This window comes from Phocoena sinus, chromosome 12 (assembly GCF_008692025.1).
Source record: "Phocoena sinus isolate mPhoSin1 chromosome 12, mPhoSin1.pri, whole genome shotgun sequence".
Classification (NCBI taxonomy): domain Eukaryota; kingdom Metazoa; phylum Chordata; class Mammalia; order Artiodactyla; family Phocoenidae; genus Phocoena; species Phocoena sinus.
The window spans coordinates 72,681,005-72,700,886 of record NC_045774.1 but is presented as its reverse complement, the minus strand read 5'-3'; the positions used below and the strand labels follow the sequence as shown (position 1 = coordinate 72,700,886).

General features: G+C 38.8%; 1 protein-coding gene across 1 annotated transcript in view; it reads right to left on the bottom strand.

Annotated features, from left to right (window-relative positions):
• The window catches only part of ME1 (malic enzyme 1), a 191,418-nt gene that overhangs the window by 158,756 nt on the left and 12,780 nt on the right, over window positions 1-19,882 (bottom strand). The window contains exon 2 of the mRNA XM_032651130.1: window positions 2,056-2,189. Coding sequence (XP_032507021.1) covers window positions 2,056-2,189 — 134 coding nt within the window. The remainder of the gene's footprint in view (window positions 1-2,055; window positions 2,190-19,882) is intronic.

The following is a 19,882-nucleotide window of genomic DNA, read 5'->3' as shown; positions in this document are numbered from 1 at the left end:
TATATGTAGACAAATATAATTTTTCCCTCTCTTATCCCTTTATCATGTAACCTAAGATGTACTGAGTTTATATCATAGTATTTAAAAACAGCTGACCCTGAACAATGTGGAGATTGGGGTGCTGACCCCCACACAGTCAAAAATCCACATATAACCTTATAGTTGGCCCTCCTTATCTGTAGTTCCTCATTTGATTCAATCAACTACAGATTATGTAGTACTGTAGGATGCATTCATCGAAAAAATCCAAATATAAGTGGACCTGCACAGTTCAAACCCATGTTGTTCAAGCGTCAACTATACTTTTTTAAAAATATTTATTTATTTATTTATATTTATTTTTGGCTGCATTAGGTCTTTTTTTCATCGCTGCATGCAGGCTCTCTCCAGCTGCGGCGAGCTGGGGCTACTCTTCGTTGCGGTGTGCGGGCTCCTCATTGTGGTGGCTTTTGTTGCGGAGCACGGGCTCTAGGCGCTCGGGCTTCAGTAGTCGTGGCACGCGGGCTCAGTAGTTGTGGCTTGCAGGCTCTAGAGCTCAGGCTCAGTAGTTGTGGTGCACAGGCTTAGCTGCTCTGAGGCATGTGGGATCTTCCCAGACCAGCAATGCGTGTCCCCTGCATTGGCAGCTAGATTCTTAACCACTGTGCCACCAGGGAAGTCCCCAAGGGTCAACTGTATAGTTAACTTTACATCATAGTATTAAAGTCAAGAGATACCAACGAGAAGGGTAAATAGCACCAAGGGCTTTATATCCTCTTCTGGGGAAAGAGTGTGTTTTCAGTTGTACCTGGGATAGTTCTATCATGTTAGGCAGAGGTAGGACTTTTTATTGTCTTTATGCAGAGATTCAGTTTAGTTTAAGGAGACGTGCATGGGTGCCAAGTTGAAAAGGAGTGGTTAGTTTTATGTGTCAACTTGGCTAGGACACAGCACCCAGATACTTGGTCCACTATTCTGGGTGTTTCTGTGAAGGCGGTTTTTGTATGAGATTCACATTTAAATTGGCGTACTCTGAATAAAGCAGATTACCCTCTATAATGTGTGTGAGCCTCATCCAATCAATTGAAAACCTTAATAGAACAAAGACTGGCCTTCCCTCCAACGCCAGAGCAAAAGAAGAACTGCGCCAGCAGACTGCCTTCGGACTTGAACTGCAGCTCTTCCCTGGGACTCCAACTGGAGATTTAGGACTCACCAAGCCTCCAAAATCACTTGAGCCAATTCTTTGAAATCAAAATCAATCAATCAATAAATCCCTCCCTCTCTCTCCCTCTCACTATGTGTATGTACACGCACGCGCACACACACACACACGCACACGCACACGCACACACATCCTAGCTGTTCTATTTCTCTGGAGAACCCTGACTAATACGAAGACTTACTAGGCACTGGGTTAGCTCTCTCTTCTAACCTTCGCAACAATATTTTCAAATAACTATTATTCTCTTCAACCCACAAATGGAAAAACTGAGGTGTAGATGGGTCTAACACCTTAATAAGAAAAGGCAGCATCAAAAATAGAGGGCAAGGCACATGCAGTGGTCATGGCAGTGGGTGTAGTGGTTTGCTCTAGTGATATACGGCCAGAATTTCAACTTAGGGCTAGCTAATTCCCAAGGGTACCTTTATCTTTGTACAAACATGGAAACTGGGTCCTAAACAAAGTAAGTGACCTAAATTCACAAAAGTGTCGGAACCACGCTTGGAAGATGAAAAAGTGCACTTTCACCTACAACGTACTTAGTGTCTGACTCAAAGCCACTTTCACCTAGTTTGGAATGGCATTTCCTGGTAATTCACCTTCATAGCAACAACTTTATCACAAGAGAAAAGTTGTCTTTCTGAGGATATAGTTTAGAAAACTTTAATTTGTTCAGATGTTCCTACAGAGGGTAAATTTTTTACAAAACATCATTGTATTTACAGGCAAATCTTCCTAGAAGTTGGCTACTCTTTCCAAAGCACTAAATATTTAAACTTTCTCATCTGATAACAAATAAACTAGACAGTTGCCAATGAGACATATAAAAATCACCCTCAGGAACATGTTACCTGTCAAAATCAGAGTTCAGGTGCTCGAAATTCTTAATTACTCTAAGGACCTGGATATCCTGGCTGATGAAGCAAGGTGGCAACAATCCATGAATGTTCAACTGCTGTCTCTCTTCCAGGGTAAAAGCCAAGTCCTATGGAGAAAAGGAAAACACGATAATTCAAGGGGGGAAAAGGACAAAACGCATATCTACACACCAGATAAATCCAACAAGTATATGGAATTGAAAATCAGAAGATCTGGCATCCCTCCAAGCGTGGCCATGTGACTGAGTAAACCATGTAATCTCTCCATACCTCACTTTCCTCACCTTTAAATATTAGGATAATATTTTCAGATCTGTGTCACTTAGATAATGTTAGGATAAAATCAGGCAATGGATAGGAGGAAATTATCTGAAGCCACGCAAATGAAAGAAGATATAATTATCAGTATTAGTACCACTAAATTTAAAAATGAATAGTAGTTATTACAAAAGGTTTTTAAATGATGAACATGAGTAGGTCACCTACGACCTGCTGTGTTTCTTTTTTATTTATTTATTGGTTGCATCAGATCTTAGTTGCGGCACGCGGGATCTTTCGTTGTGGCATGCGGGCTCTTTGTTGCAGTGCACGGGCTCCTCTCTAGATGTGGCGTGCGGGCTGCAGAGTGCGTGGGCTCAGTAATTGCGGCGCACAGGCTTAGTTGTCCTGCGACATGTGTGATCTTAGCTCCCCGACCAAGGATCAAACCAGTGTCCCCTGCATTGCAAGACCGATTCTTAACCCCTGGACCACCAGGGAAGTCCCCTGCTGTGTTTCTATGTATAAAATAGGTCAGGAGACGCCTTATCTATGATTCCGCGGTACCTTTTCCAACATTCCTCTCCCAAGCTATCTCTCACTAATTATACACTCCTAGTTACACAAAACTTCTCACCATTGCCTGGACATGCCGCACCCCTTTCTTCTTGCACTATACCACAGTCAAGAATGTCTTCCTTCCCTGCTTCTCTCCTTTCAAGCCATACCTCAAACGCTCCCTCCTCTCTAAAGCCTTTCCAGACTCACCCAGTAAGCCCATTCGAACCTTATTATTATACCTACATCATCTGCTTACATGAACACTGACTGTACAAAACAACAGCATTACAAACTCAAAAACAAGCAAACAAAATAGAACTGATGAGTGCATACAAAAACCCAGAATGGACCTAGGAGACCGGCCACGATATAATACGAGGGGAAGTAATAGCAGATAAACCCAGTAGTCATTAATCTGGAAGATTAGGATCTCCCTGGAGATACTGAAGCCCAAGATTAGACTGACTGCTTTGGGTCTGGCCCCAGCGTGATGATGGGCGGGTTTGCTCCACGTGCTATTGGCACGGCTGGTGCCCGTTTCCAAGATGTTTTGCCCCACCAGCAGCCATTCCTTCACTACAAAAGCCCCATTACATGCCCAGCCGGGGGTCCTCTGGAGTTCTAATACACGTGGACAGCAGCAGGATGGTCCCCCTCCAAGAGGATAATCCAGGGTGTCCGGCCGTGCCTGGTGCCATCACCCCCTCCCAGATGCCTGGAGCACAGCGGACCAGCGCAGCCTCTCTATCCTCTTGCCTGGCGTCCCCGTCCGCACCAGGAGACACTGCGGTGTTGCTAGAACCCTTCCATGCCATTTTCTTTTTCATTTGTGGTTTGTGTCCCCACCAGAATGCAAACTCCACGAGGTCAGGGAATTTTGTCTGTTTGTTTTTCACTGCTTTATCCCTAGTGCTCAGAACAGTAACTGACATTAGACCTCAGTAACGTGCAAGATAAATGGAAAGTTTTAAATATTTTAGAGACTGACATTAAAATTTTAAAAACATTAAAACTGCTGCTCAGGAAACTAGCCTATCAAGCCTGGTAAAATTACATTTAAAATTTAAAGTAACAAGAAAGGGATGTTTTTGTGAAAAAGGAATCTACAAAATGGAAGGCACACTTCACCTGCTAAAAGCACAACTTGTTATAAAGATATAAAACTTTTTATAAGGACATAAAGGAAAATACTTTAAAATATAAAGATATAATGTAAAATGTCTGCTTCCTAGAAATGAAGCAGAATTATATACAGTAATCTATTTGAAAAAGAAGACAATAGACTTCTCTCTAGCTTGAAATGAAAACTTGGAAATTAAAAATGGGAAAAAAGCTAGGCTGAAGTTAAAGTCTCAAAAACATATGAATATATGTGAAGAAGCAGCAAACTTTTGAATGTTATGCCCTTGAAAATCTGCCTGTAAAAATAATAATCAAAATATTGGTATTCTGAGAATAAGGCTCATTATCGGAAGTACTAACATATGCTCGTTCTTTCTCTTTATAATGGCATTAACTCATCTATTGGTGTCATTAGCCAGTCTTTTTATATGAATTTTCCAATGTTTGGTCTGAAACAATTCCTCAGTCTAACAGGTTTACCATACCTTATGCCATGTAAATGATAACGCCACCTGGATATCTCTTGCTATATTCTTTGATGTTTAGTAACTACAAACTCCCATAAGCTGTTAGCCAAATTTTCCAACACGCACTAAAGTACAAATTCAACTCTTAAACAGAAACAAACAAACCACTAGGGCTTAGAATCTGAAGAACAGGGCCAAGTTAAAGAGTTAAAGTCCTATGACTGGATTCATATCCTATTACTACTCTTTGTGAATTTTTTAAAAATCAATGAATATGTAAACTTAAATCTTAAAACCCCTGAAAAATTTTAAATATATACAGCAGTTTTAAGAATGACACATCAATGTGATTCCTACCAACCAGCAACTTCCCAAAAAGTATTCAGAGAAACAATAAGTTGAATTTTGAACAATGTAATAATTCCGGCTCTCTAATGCATTTTTTCATACTAACAAAGACATATTAATATATTTTGCAGAAATTTATAAACAGGTCAGTTACATCTAAAACTTGACAGTGACACCCTAACTTAATACATTCTCCTTATTAAAAAGTTAAGGTAACATATACCTGTTTCAAAGAATTTTTACCTTAGGGTTCTCCTGCAGGGCCTATCCAACAAAGGACATTGTATCCAAAGTACACATGCAAGTTCTAACTTTCAAATGACTTCTATTAAGTCTTTTATGTAGTTGAAAAGCTTAGCTATACATATATTAGGTTTCCAGATCACCTATAATCCTAATTACCTAAAAGTGTTCTCATACACTCTAGGTTCAACCCTGTTTTTCTCTTTTTCTTTCTTTTACTTTCCTTCCTCCTTAAAAAACCTTTTGGACTAGATCCCTACACAGCAGAATGGTATGTTGTTTCACTGCTGAGGGCAACAAACAGGACAACTATTCTTCTAGACTCTACTAATTAATCTATGTATATCTTCTTGAGAAAACTGAGACTCTCAAGCAAAAATGAAAACAAAATTCCTGGCATAACAGGAGACTTATATTAGAAACCATGTTTGCACAGAGCAAACATAACTGAGAAAGAAACTTTGTCCGGAGTAATTTATTAGAAACTATTGCCATAAAAACAACAAATAGGATCTATATTCCACACTAACAGTCTTTAATGTTTCCAACGAACTTCAGTAGTTTTTCTTTTTTCCCTGTATAATGACTAAAAATAATCAAGCTGAATGGCAAAAAGGAAAACATTACCTAAATCACAAAAATCTTTAAGATAATTTCTACATGTATGGTAATGCATTATGACAACAGAATTCATTAATTTTAATGTTTGAAGCCATAATCATATTAGGGCAGAGATGTTTGTATGTTTTATTCAACCAGTGAATCCCTAGTGCCCAGAATAATACTCATCACTTTGTAGATGATCAACAAAAAATGTGTTGGGGGACTTCCCTGATGGTCCAGTGGTTAAGACTTTGCCTTCCAGTGCAGGGGGTGCAGGTTCAATCCCTGGTCAGGGAGCTAAGATCCCACATGCCTCGTGGCCAAAAAACCAAAACATAAAACAGAAGCATTATTGTAACAAATTCAATAAAGGCTTTAAAAATTGTCCACATCAAAAAAAATCTTAAAAAAAAAAAAAAATAGATAAATAAAATTGGACTAACTGCTCTTTAAAAAAAAAAAAAAAAATGTGTTGGATTAACACATTAATCATTAATAAATCATTAATCAATTACTGATTTGCCGTAACTATACAGTTGCTATTATACGTTTCGGAGAAGACAAAGCAGAAAAGTGAAGAAAGAAGGTTTAAAGAAGTAGAAAAGACAGTGGAAAGTAATAATCGCAAAAAACCTGAAACAACTAAGCTACACTGGTACACAAGAATATTACTCAATAGTAAAAAAAAGAAAAACTACTGAAACAAGAAACATAAATGAACTGCAAATGCATTATGCTAATGAAGGAAGCCAGACGCAAAAGGTTACATACTGCGTGGCTTCGTTTATTTGACATTCTGGAAGCAGCAAAATTATAAGGATTAAAAAGATCAGTTCTCGGGTCGGGGAGTGGAGAGAAGAGCTGACTACAAAGGGGCAGCACGAGAGAATATTTTCGAGGTGGTGGAACTTTTCTTGATTGTGGCGCTGGTTACACAACATTGTACACTTGTCAAAACGAAGAGAAGTAGGGCTTCCCTGGTGGCGCAGTGGTTGAGAGTCCGCCTGCCGATGCAGGGGATGCGGGTTCGTGCCCCGGTCCGGGAGGATCCCACAGGCTGCAGAGCGGCTGGGCCCGTAAGCCATGGCCGCTGGCCTGCGCGTCCGGAGCCTGTGCTCTGCAATGGGAGAGGCCACAACAGTGAGAGGCCCGCGTACCACAAAAAAAAAAAAAAAAAAAAGAGAAGTATATACCAGAAAGAGTGAATTTCACTGTGCTAAATTTTATTAGGTTTAATCTATTAAAAAATCAATTCAGCAGCTAATTTGCTCATGTGAAAAGAATATAATTAAAATAACTTAAAGTTTGCTTAGCAAATTATGGATGCATTTCACATTCCAAATTTTAAAATACCTTTTTTAAAAGCTAATTTGTCTTCAATTTCTTTACCAAATTTTTTTCATAACTTATGATTTTGACTGAACTACATACAGATTTGATAAATGTGACATTACAGGTAATATGGCATATCTATCCTAAAAGGTCTTATGAAAATATGTTTTACAATTTTGTTGACAGTAATTTTGGGGAGAAATTATTTATATGTAAAGAGTACAAAAGGAGAGACCTTTACATTTTTATTATTTATTGTTCTGAAATAAAGAGATCAAATTGAGCTTTAGTTTTAAATATAATAATTTCAAATGTATTAACATAGTTTATGTGCATATTTCATATCTATAGAATGAGAGGAGATACTGGACATTTGCCCTGGACACATTCTACTGAATGGTTCCTTCCCCCAAGTCTTCCAGATTGCCAAAAATTGTCCTTTGAAACTGATTTTTTTTTAATTCTAATTGACAACATAGATAATAACTTTTAAAATTTTCCTAGTGGTATACAATCTCGTTTCTTCAAAAAAACCATCAGCCAGATGGAATATACATTTCCAAGGTAAAGTTTACATCAGAAAAATAATATGATTATTTTGAATGCATTCAGTTGTGCAGTCAAGTTCTCTGGTAATAGTCTCCTTTAAGAGACAGAAAAATCAATTATTTAAAATCAATATATTAACATCTTTAAGAAAAAATATTTGGCTTTATTACATAGCAATTAATTCTTACAGATATCTGATATAAAGTAATTTAAACTGATATAAGTAATGATTATAAAAATATATCTAAAATACACTTGGCCCTAGATACACTAAAACTTATAAGAAAATATCATAATTGTACAATACCCCAAACTTATTTCATCTAGGTATTACAGGATATAGCAAGTATAACTACATTGTAGTTTAAGTGATGTTTGCTCAGTTTTAAAAAAGAAAGAACACCTCTACCTAAGGGAGCAAAAGGATTTTTAAAATATCAGATGAGATGTTTAATTAGGTCAAGTATTTCTTACTTAAAAGTCAGAACTTTATAGATTCCTTATAAGGCTGAGAAATTGTTACCCATCAATGTCAACACTATATTTTCCAAATGTAAGTCTTAAAATCATTAATGAGGTTTCAAAATCCTTTCAGCAGAATGGAGTTCTACTGTTCTCAAAGAAGTTCTAAGGCGAATTTCACAGTAGAGAAAAGTCCCTGTTAAGGAAGCAGACTGGTAATTCTTAATAAACTATTGAAACTACCAGTGTACACAAACGATAAAACCAAGTCTAAGATCACAGATTGAAATGTATATGAATAATCCAAACCAAATGGGTAATACCCATCGCCAGAAGAGTCTCTAGTAATCACACGGACATTTACGCTATTCCAACAAATATATTATACATGTGACTCAGACAAAACCCTCTAAATATGCCTACGATAATAAGTAAAGCGAATACTCAAGACAGTGAACCAGAAAGATCAGGACCACAAGGTAACTGTCTACTGTGCCTTCATTTGATTTCCTCCCTCTTTGAGGTAGAAGAATCTACAGCCTCAAAGTAGACAGCAATCCAATACACTGAGTTACCAATTAAATCACACATGAATTTGTAAATGACCCTTGCCGATTCCTGAATGGTGGCCTTCCTCCTTCTCTCTGGATTAGGGAGGTGTCCTCCAATGTTCTCCTACAGCACCACGTACTTCTATCATGGAACTTCCCATATTTCATTATTTCTGTTTAACTACTATTTCGCCCAGAGATCTAGGTGCTTCTGACGGACAGGCGCTATGCTATTCATGTCTGTATGACAGCACCTAATCCAACATCAGGATGGAGCAGTGCCTCGATCAATTTTAAATAAACAAATGGATAAATAAATATATGGATCTGAAACAACTTTTCAGTTTCATGTAGTTCAGTTCTCTGTAGCTCTATTTTGAATAACCAACACACCTAATTCAAATTCAAACTAAAATGTTTTCATATGTGCACTAATACAGAGCGCTCATGATTTGAAATCTCTCAAATAACAATTGCGCTTTCCACACATACATTAGATTATTTAATTAAATTAATCCACTTGTAACAGCTTTTTAAAATGACTTTGAACCAGGTATTCAAGATCAACTTAGTATGACAAAAAGACATTTCTACCTGTCAGCCTAAGTGCTAGAGTTTGTGAGGAATTTTTTTTAAGTACCTTCATCTAAACAAGGGTTTCTCAACCTCAGCACTAGTGACATTTTGGGCTAGATAATTCTTTGTTGTAGGCAGCTGTCTAGTACATTTTGAATATATCATAGGTTCCATTAATCCATACACTTTAAATTTACACACATAATTCACTAACAAATATGAATTCATGGCAATATAAGTCTATAGAGCATACTATCTGGATTTAGACCCAAGTTTGGTTCACAAGGAGATATTATTTAACACTATGATTTTGAGCAGGTACTTAAAGTGCCTGGGGTTAAATGCAGGCTCTCCTCAACTTTCGCATCTACTAAATAGGAGTAATCAAACATATGGAACACACAGTAGATGTGCATGTTATGTGTGTCTCGTTTGGTTGCTGAGAGGATAAAATGAGACCAGATATTTTTGCATCCTATGTGAATTATAAAGTATTATATTGATAAAAATGCGTGAGTTACTAATAATAACTTTTAAAACAAAACCATGAATATACAAGAACTAAGTAAATACTGACTTTTATTCTTCACATTCTTGGTATTGTCAGAAAACTCCTGAATTTAAGAATCAGTTTTTAGAGACCCTGTCAGTACTTTTTGTGAAGATCCAATTTAGAACCCTACCAAAGGTTCTGAACCTAAGGTCCAAGGACCTAATAATGACAGACCCTCAAGGAATCAGTGGGTATAATTCAGGAATCTTTAAATGTGGACATCTTTTCTCGCTAACTGCATGAAATTTAGTGTTTCCTTCCATTATAAAAGAAGGGAGAAGAGAAATAGTAGTAGTTCCTGTGATTATGTCATCAACAGAAATAACAAATATTTTCATATCACATTACATCTGTGACATATATCTTGAAATATCATTTATGCTTATCATCACTTTGAAATTACAGTAGTTTTAGACCCAAAATATGGTTGTTTTATAACATAAACAGGCATACAGTCTAGTCATATCGATGACCTTCATAATGACCTCTTTACAAAATAAAATTTTATTTTAAATTGCCCGTATTTAAGTATATTATCTTGCTATTTAAGTCTTTGATAAAGAGGAATATATCTTATAATATCCCACATTTATTTTTTCAATATTCTGATATCTATATTTCAATATAATCGGTTTCTTTTGTAACACTCTTTATTTCAAACACTATTTATTTAAACCAGTGATTTAAGGAGTCACAGACTTCCCCAGATTTCCAAAGGGGACTTTGGCAAAAAACATGTTAAGAATCATTGCAGAAAATTATGCTTCGGTGTCCTAAGGGATGCATACTTCACATGATATTCCCAGAAATACCACAAGATGGCTTTCTTACTTCAGATCCACAGTTGAGATTTTCAGAAACATTCTATCTCCTCTCAAGAGTTATTTTATGGAAAACTGTGAAGTTCACTGTATTGATCGGGGTTCTCCAGAGAAACAGAGCCAGTACAGCTGGAGACTCGGAAGAGCCAATGGTGTAGGTCTAGTCCAAGTTCAACGGCTGGAGAAACCAGGAGTGCCAATAGTATGGTTCTAGTGTGAAGGCCAGTAAGTTCAAGACCCAGGAAGAACCAAAGATTCAGTTCAGGTCCAAAGGTAGGAAAAAACTGGTGTCCCAGCCTGTAGGCGGTCCGGCAAGAGGGGTTCCCTCTTACTCACAGAAGGGTCAGCCCTTTTGTTCTATCCAGGCCTTCAACAGATTGAATGAGGCCCACCCACATGAGGGAGGGAAGTGTGCTTCACTCAGTCTACCGATTCAAATGTTAATCTCATCCAGAGACACCCTCCTAGACATACCCCAAATAATATCTGAGCAAACTTCTGGGCACCCAGTGGCCCAGTCAAGTGGATACAAAATTAACCAAATATTTTTCAACAAGTATTTGTTGAGCGAATGCTCACAATGCTTACAGGCACTAAACCAGTGGAACACTGACATGCTGAATGTGGTTCAAAGCTTCATGAAGTTTGCAGTCCAGAGAGCTTAACAGGACATTATAGGAAGAGCTACACAAATAACTCTAAAATAACAATGTGATAAGTACAGGGGAAAGAAAAGGCAAAACGTAAGATCTAAATTCATCTGGAGGGTTAAAAAGGAAGAGCTCACTGAGCGGTGAGGTTCAACTGAGATCTAAGGACAAGTAGAAGAGGAGGGGTTGACCAGCTGAAACGCTGGAGGTGGTAATGCCGGAAAGAGAGGCACAAACCCCGATGTAGAAAAGCGTGGCTTCCTGGAGAGAGCAGAGTGAAGGAAACACCAGCTGTGGGAAGAATGATGAAAGAGGCAAGCCCTGTTGACTAGTTAAAGTTTTAAACCTTAAATCTAGTTGTCGTTGTTGTTTTCCTGGTGAGTTATGCCGTCTAATGAAAATGCTACCAGGGAGCTGGCAGCACTCACCACACAGTATGTGTGACTCCTACACTGAGGAATCCCGATACTCAAGGTGGCTCAGTGAAGAAAGAAAAAGCCATGCTTCAGAACCAGTTTCAGAGTACCAGGCAACTAACAAAGGACTCAGCAGGGGACCACGACTCCCTGTTTTCCGCGTCTCCGTCTAATTCGCACACTTCCCCCCAACTGCGCCCGTTCCCTGTATACCACCACCTCCTCTCCACCACACTAAGGGATTCATACCCTACATCAGTGACAACTTAACATATGAAAATTAACTTCAAACAATATTTAAAAACACACTTTGTAGAATATTTCTGGTCTATAATGGAAACCCTGGTCACCAGAAGCAGCAGTTCCCAGCAAGGGAAAACAGCTAGCCGGGGCACAGAAATGGGAGGGAAACAAACCTGTCATATTTTTGTGTATTTAATTTTATACAGTGAACCTGTAAGGATAGTAAAACATATTAAGAACCATTTATCTCATTTTCCAAGAATAAGATAATCGTATTTCTTATTTACATTGGTTAAATCACTATCCTTATGTTTCCGGCAGCTCTGGCTTGGGCAGAGACGGCCAGGTGCCTACTGTAACATCTGTTCTCCCTTTCCTCCCCAGCAAGAAAATCCTAATATTATGTAGGGCGGTCATGTATCAGGTGAAAGACTACCATTCCAGACTCCCCTGGAGTGAGATGCGGTCATGTGACGAAGTCCTGAGCAATGATATGGAAGCAGAAGTGTTGCATGCATTGCGGGAAAGGCTCCTTAAAGAAAGCTGACTCCACTGGAAAGGAGGCCTTCTTGTGTTCCTCTCATTTCTTCCAGCGGCCAGCTTGGAAAGAGTAGATGATGTCTATAAACCTATAGCTGGTTAGGACCAAGAAGTGCTCTTGAAGACGACAGAGCAGCAATGTCCCTGATGACTCTGTGGACCCACCAAACAGTCCCGGACTGTCTACCTCTAAGTTCCTTCATGGGTGAAAGAGAAATAAGCTAGGTCTTAAGTGAGTCACTGCTGTTTTGTTGTTTTTTGTTTGTTATATGTAGCGAAGTCTAATTCTATTTCTTTTTTTTTGTTTTTTTGTTTTCTTTTTTTTTTTTTTGCGGTACGCAGGCCTCTCACCGTTGTGGCCTCTCCCGCTGCGGAGCACAGGCGCCAGACACGCAGGCTCAGTGGCCATGGCTCACGGGCCCAGCTGCTCCGCGGCATGTGGGATCCTCCCAGACCAGGGCACGAACCCATGTCCCCTGCATCGGCAGGCGGACTCTCAACCACTGTGCCACCAGGGAAGCCCGCAAAGTCTAATTCTAAATGATACACTGGTCATCCTTATACTCACTAAAGGGAAGAGATTCTCCAACACACACCCAACAGCATCAACATCCCTCAAATGGCATGTGACCTGTGGAGAGGTTATGGCCACATCTGAAAGGTAGAACAGAGCTATAAGAATGACTTCAAGAATGATCCCTCATGTATCCCTTCAATAAACTTTTTTTTTTGCAGAATACTTAACTATATTCCAGGGCCTATGAGCAGCTATGTTGAAAGATGAAGCTTTAATACAAACCAGCATAACCACCCTGCAACCCACCTCCACCAAGGAACTTTGAATCTTGTAATTTCTGTAGTATTTTTTTCATCATAACATGAAGAGGAACAGAAGTGAAGTACTACATAGATATAAAAAAAAAAAATCATCTTTCTAAATCCTTAGAATACAGAAATATTTCCACAGAACTCTACATAGAAATGAACCATTTTCCACAGAATAACCTTTATTACTAATATTTATTTGGCTGTAGAAAATATGTCCCCAGTAAACTGGGCAAAAAAAATGTGAATAAACATTTGAGAGCTGATTCCCCCATTTTTTTTTCCCCTGAAACTTAAAATCAAGTTAGACTTAGTTTCACACATTCCCACCTTTAAAATAACAATCTAAGGGTTCTGGTCCTGTGCAAGATGGTATAAGCATACTTTTCCTTGTCTCTCCCACTAAATCCAACTATAGACCTTGCATACAATGCACTGAGCAGCCACGTGAAAACTCTGAAGGGTAAATGGCAGGAGAAGAACTGGGGAAGAAGACCAGAATCCAAGGTACCACCAAAGCATCAGTGACATTTCTTGGAGTTTGCCCTCCAGTATGACCTGGCTTTTTTTTTTTTCATATCCCTCTGTAATCAACTGACCTTGACTCAAAAAGCAGCACAAAGGCTGCGAATGCAACTGAGTGCAGGCAAAAAGAGTGCCAACAGAAGATTTCTCCTTCTGGTCCAAGAATCAGAAAAGGGTACTCTTTTTAAAGGTCACAGAGGAGGGAGATTCACTATTATTTTCCATTCTCTCCAGTCCCAAACCCCAGGCAATCCCATAGTGGGTGGCAGGAGCCACTGCAGATGTCTAAAATTCTGAGGGAGGAAAATCATTCCTTTTAAACAAAGGAGCAATGGCCCAAAGATCATGGGTCAAATGTCTGTTGCATTTTTCTCTGTCTTCCAGTAAAACTTGGCTCCAGACACAAACGCACCTGGAAGAAACACATAGCAGAGCGGGGAAACTAAAGGCCCAGTTTTCTGGCTACTGGGCTGGAAAGGGGGGACCTCAAGAAGACAAAAAGTATCAGAAAGATCACAGAGAAAAGGAAACTCAAGAAAGTAATCTCATAAAGTTGTACATAAACTCCTGAGGTCACCTCTAAGATACGCATGTATAGATCTGATCTTAAACAGCATAACAAAGGACCTCAGAACTAAACTATAGAGTAAACCACTGCATAGATCCTACACTGGCCACTAAGCAGTACACATGATGAACAGATCCAAGCAGAACTACAAAGTAGGCTTTGAAAACATAATTGATACTGGAACCACAACCCATAGAACGTGAGTCCAACTTTCAAACTGAAAGTTTGAAATACTACAGAAATTACAAACTGAAAGGTTGAGTGGCTGCAAAAAACTAAAAAGAACAGCATTCCCTTGAGGATTTAACCAAAACCTAGAGTCTCCTAATATGCAAAATATCCAGAATACATGCAAATATTACTGAGCATATAAAGGAACAGGAAAGTGTTAATTCTCAAAGGGAAAAAAATCAACAAACGCCAGTCCTGAGATGACACATACAATGGAATTATCACATGAAGACTTACAATGTTACTGCAACTATGCCACAAACCATAAGGGCCAAACATTTTGAAACAAATGGAAAGATAAAAAGTTTTGGCCAAGAAAGAAAAGCTATAAAAAACCAAATGGAAATTTTAGAACTGAAAAATACAATAACTGACATAAAATATTCACTGGATGGGCTCAAGAACAGAAACGAGGTATAAGAGCAGAGACTCAATTAACTTAAAGATAGATAATTAGAATTTAACCATCTGAAAAGAAAAAAAAGACTGAAAAAAAAGTCAGAGGCTCAGGGACCTGTGGGACAATACCAAAAGGCCTACTACTTATTTCAACAGAATCCAAAAGCAGAGGAAAAAGAAAAAACATTTGGAGAAATAATGGCTAAAAACGTACCAATGTTAGCACAAGACATAAACTGAAAAACTCAAGAAGCTCAGCAAACCCCAAGTAGATAAAGAAATCCAAACCCAGAAAAATTATATTCAAGTTGCTGAAAACTAAAAAATAAACAACTTTAAATGAGCCAAAGAAAAATGACATCACATACACATGACATTTCAAATGACTGCAGATTTCTCATCAGAAATAAGGGAGGCCAAGAGAAAGAGAAATGGCATTATTAAAGCATTGAAGGAAAACAACCGTCAACCTAGAATTGGTTCAAGATGGTGGAGGAGAAGGACGTGCTCTCACTCCCTCTTGCGGGAGCACTGGAATCACAATTAACTGCTGAACATTCATCAAGAGGAAGACACTGGAACTCACCAAAAAAGATACCCTCATCCGAAGACAAAGGAGAAGCCGCAATGAGATGGTAGGAGGGGTGCAATCACAATAAAATCAAATCCATAACTGCTGGGTGGGTGACTCACAGACTGGAAAACAGTTATACCACAGAAGTCCACCCACTGGAGTGAAGGTTCTGAGCCCCACGTCAGGCTTCCCAACCTGGGTGTCCGGCAACGGAAGGAGGAATTCCCAGAGAATCAGACTTTGAAGGCTAATGGGATTTGATTGCAGGACTTCGAAAGGACTGGGGGAAAAAGAGACTCCACTCTTGGAGGGCACACACAAAGTAGTGTGTGCACTGGGACCCAGGGGAAGGAGCAGTGACCCCATAGGAGACTGAACCAGACCTGCCTGCTAGTGTTGGAGGGTCTCCTGCAGAGGCAGGGGGTGGCTGTGTCTCACCATGACGACAAAGACACTGGCAGCAGAAGTTCTAGGAAGTACTGCTTGGCCTGAGCCTTCCCAGAGTCAGCCATTAGCCCCACCAAAGAGCCCAAGTAGGCTCCAGTGTTGGGTCTCCCCGTGCCAAACAACCAGTAGGGAGGGAACCCAGCCACACCCATCAGCAGATTAAAGAAGATTAAAGTTTTACTGAGCTCTGCCCACCAGAGCAACAACCACCTCTACCCACCACCAGTCCCTCTCATCAGGAAAACTGCACAAGCCTCTTACATACCTTCACCCACCAGAGGGCAGACAGCAGAAGCAAGAAGAACTACAATCCTGCAACCTGTGGAACAAAAACCACATTCACAGAAAGAGACAACATGAAAAGGCAGAGGGCTATGTACCAGATGAAGGAATAAGATAAAACCCTAGAAAAACAACTAAATGAAATGGAGATAAGCAACCTTCCAGAAAAAGAATTCAGAATAATGATAGTGAAGATGATCCAGGACCTTGGAAAAAGAATGGAGGCAAAGATCAAGAAGATGCAAGAAATATTTAACAAAGACCTATTAGAGAACAAACAGAGATGAATAATACAATAACTGAAATGAAAAACACACTAGAAGGAATCAATAGCAGAATAACTGAGGCAGAAGAACAGATAAGTGACCTGGAAGACAGAATGGTGGAATTCACAGCTGTGGAACAGAATAAAGAAAAAAGAAAGAAAAGAAATGAAGACAGCCTAAGAGACCTCTCGGACAACTTAAATGCAACAAAATTCACATTATAGGGGTCCCAGAAGGAAAAGAGAAAGAGAAAAGACCAGAGAAAATATTTGAAGAGATTATAGTGGAAAACTTTCCTAACATGGGAAAGGAAACAGCCACCCAAGGCCAGGAAGTGCAGAGAGTCCCACACAGGATAAACCCAAGGAGAAACATGCTGAGACACATAGTAATCAAACGGGCAAAAATTAAAGACAAAGAAAAATTACTGAAAGCAGCAAGGGAAAAACGACAAATAACATATAAATAACATACATAACCTCCCATAGGGTTAACAGCTGATTTCTCAGCAGAAACTCTACAAGCCAGAAGGGAGTGGCATGACATATTTAACGGGATGAAAGGGAAGAACCGACAAGCAAGATTATTCTACAGGGCAAAGATCTCATTCAGATTCGATGGAGAAATCAAAAGCTCTACAGACAAGCAAAAGCTAATAGAATTCAGCACCAGCAAACCAGCTATACAACAAATGCTAAAGGAACTTCCCTAAGTGGGAAACACAAGAGAAGAAAAGGACCTGCAAAAACAAACACAAAACAATTAAGAAAATGGTCATGGGAATATACATATCGATAATTTACTTAAATGTGAATGGATTAAATACTCCAACCAAAAGACACAGGCTCACTGAATGGAAACAAAAACAAGACCCATATATATGCTATCTACAAGAGACCCACTTCAGACCTAGGTACACATGCAGACTGGAAGTGAGGGGATGGAAAAAGATATTCCATGCAAATGGAAATCAGAAGAAAGCTGGAGTAGCAATACTCATATCAGATAAAATAGACTTTAAAATAAAGAATGTTACAAGAGAGAAGGAAGGACACTACATAATGATCAGGGATCAAGCCAAGAAGAAGATATAGCAATTATAAATATATATACACCCAACATAGTAGCACCTCAATACATAAGGAAACTGCTAACAGCTATAAAAGAGGAAATCGACAGTAACACAAGAATAGTGGGGGACTTTATAACCACCTCACTTACACCAATGGACAGATCATCCAAACAGAAAATTAATAAGGAAACACAAGCTTTAAATGACACAGTAGACCCGATAAATTTAATTGATATTTATAGGACACCCCTTCCAAAAACAGCAGATTACACTTTCTTCTCAAGTACACAGGGAACGTTCTCCAGGATAGACCACATCTTCGGTCACAAATCAAGCCTCAGTAAATTTAAGAACACTGAAATCATATCAAGCATCTTTTCTGACCACAACGCTATGAGATTAGAAATCAATTACAGGGAAAACAACGTAAAAAACACAAACACATGGAGGCTAAACAATATGTTACTAAATAACCAAGAGATCACTGAGGAAATCAAAAGGAAAAAAAAAATACCTAGAGACAAATGACAAGGAAAACACAATGCTCCAAAACCTATGGGATGCAGCAAAAGCAGTTCTAAGAGGGAAGTCTATAGCAATACAATCCTACCTCAAGGGACAAGAAACATATTAAATTAACAATCTAACCTTACACCTAAGGAACTTGAGAAACAAGAACAAACAAAACCCAAAGTTAGTAGAGGGAAAGAAATCATAAAGATCAGAGGAGAAATAAATGAAATAGAAACAAAGAAAACAGTAGCAAAGATCAATAAAACTAAAAGATGGTAGTCTGAGAAGATAAACAAAATTGATGAAACATTAGCCAGACTCATCAAGAAAAAGAGGGAGAGGACTAAAATCAATAAAATTAGAAATGAAAAAGGAGTAGTTAAAACAGACACCGCAGAAATACAAAGCATCCTAAGAGACTCCTACAAGCAACTCTATGCCAACAAAATGGACAACCTGGAAGAAATGGACAAATTCTTAGAAAGGGATAACCTTCCAAGACTGACCCAGGAAGACAAAGAAAATATGAACAGACCAATCAAAAATAATGAAATTGAAACTGTGATTAAAAATCTTCCAACAGGGCTTCCCTGATGGTGCAGTGGTTGAGAGTTCGCCTGCCAATGCAGGGGACACGGGTTCGTGCCCTGGTCCGGGAAGATCCCACATGCCGCGGAGTGGCTAGGCCCGTGAACCATGGCTGTTGAGCCTGTGCATCCGGAGTCTGTGCTCCGCAATGGGAGAGGCCACAACAGTGAGAGGCCCGCGTACCGCAAAAAAAAAAAGAAAAAAAAAATCTTCCAACAAACAGAAGTCCAGGAACAGATGGCTTCACAGGTGAATTCTATCAAACATTTAGAGAAGAGCTAATACCCATGCTTCTCAAACTCTTCCCAAAAATTGCAGAGGAAGGAACACTCCTAAACTCATTCTATGAGGCCACCATCTATCACCCTGATACCAAAACCAGACAAAGATACTACAAAAAAAGAAAATTATAGAACAATATCACTCATGAATATAGATGCAAAAATCCTCAACAAAATACTAGCAAACAGAATCCAACAACACTTTAAAAGGATCATACACCATGATCAGGTGGGATTTATCCCAGGGATGCAAGGATTCTTCAATATATGCAATTCAATCACTGTGATACACCATATTAACAAATTGAAGAAGAAAGACCATATGATCATCTCAGCAGATGCAGAAAAAGCTTTTGGAAAAATTCAACACCCATTTATGCTAAAAACTCTCCAGAAAGTGGGCATTGAGGGAAACTACCTCAACATAATAAAGGCCATATAGGACAAACCCACAGCAAACCTCATTCTCAATGGTGAAAAACAGAAAGCATTTTCTCTAAGATCAGGAACAAGACAAGGATGTCCACTCTCACCACTATTATTCAACATAGTTTTGGAAGTCCTAGCCACGGCAATCAGAGAAGAAAAAGAAATAAAAGGAATACAAATTGGAAAAGAAGAAGTAAAACTGTCACTGTTTGAAGATGACATGATACTATACATCGAGAATCCTAAAGATGCCACCAGAAAATGACTAGAGCTAATCAATGAATTTGGTAAAGTTGCAGGATACAAAATTAATGCACAGAAATCTCTTGCATTCCTATCCACTAATGATGAAAAATCTGAAAGAGAAATTAAGGAAACACTTCCATTTACCACTGCAACAAAAAGAATAAAATACCTAGGAATAAACCTACCTAGGGAGACAAAAGACCTGTATGCAGAAAACTATAAGACACTGATGAAAGAAATTAAAGATGATGCCAACAGA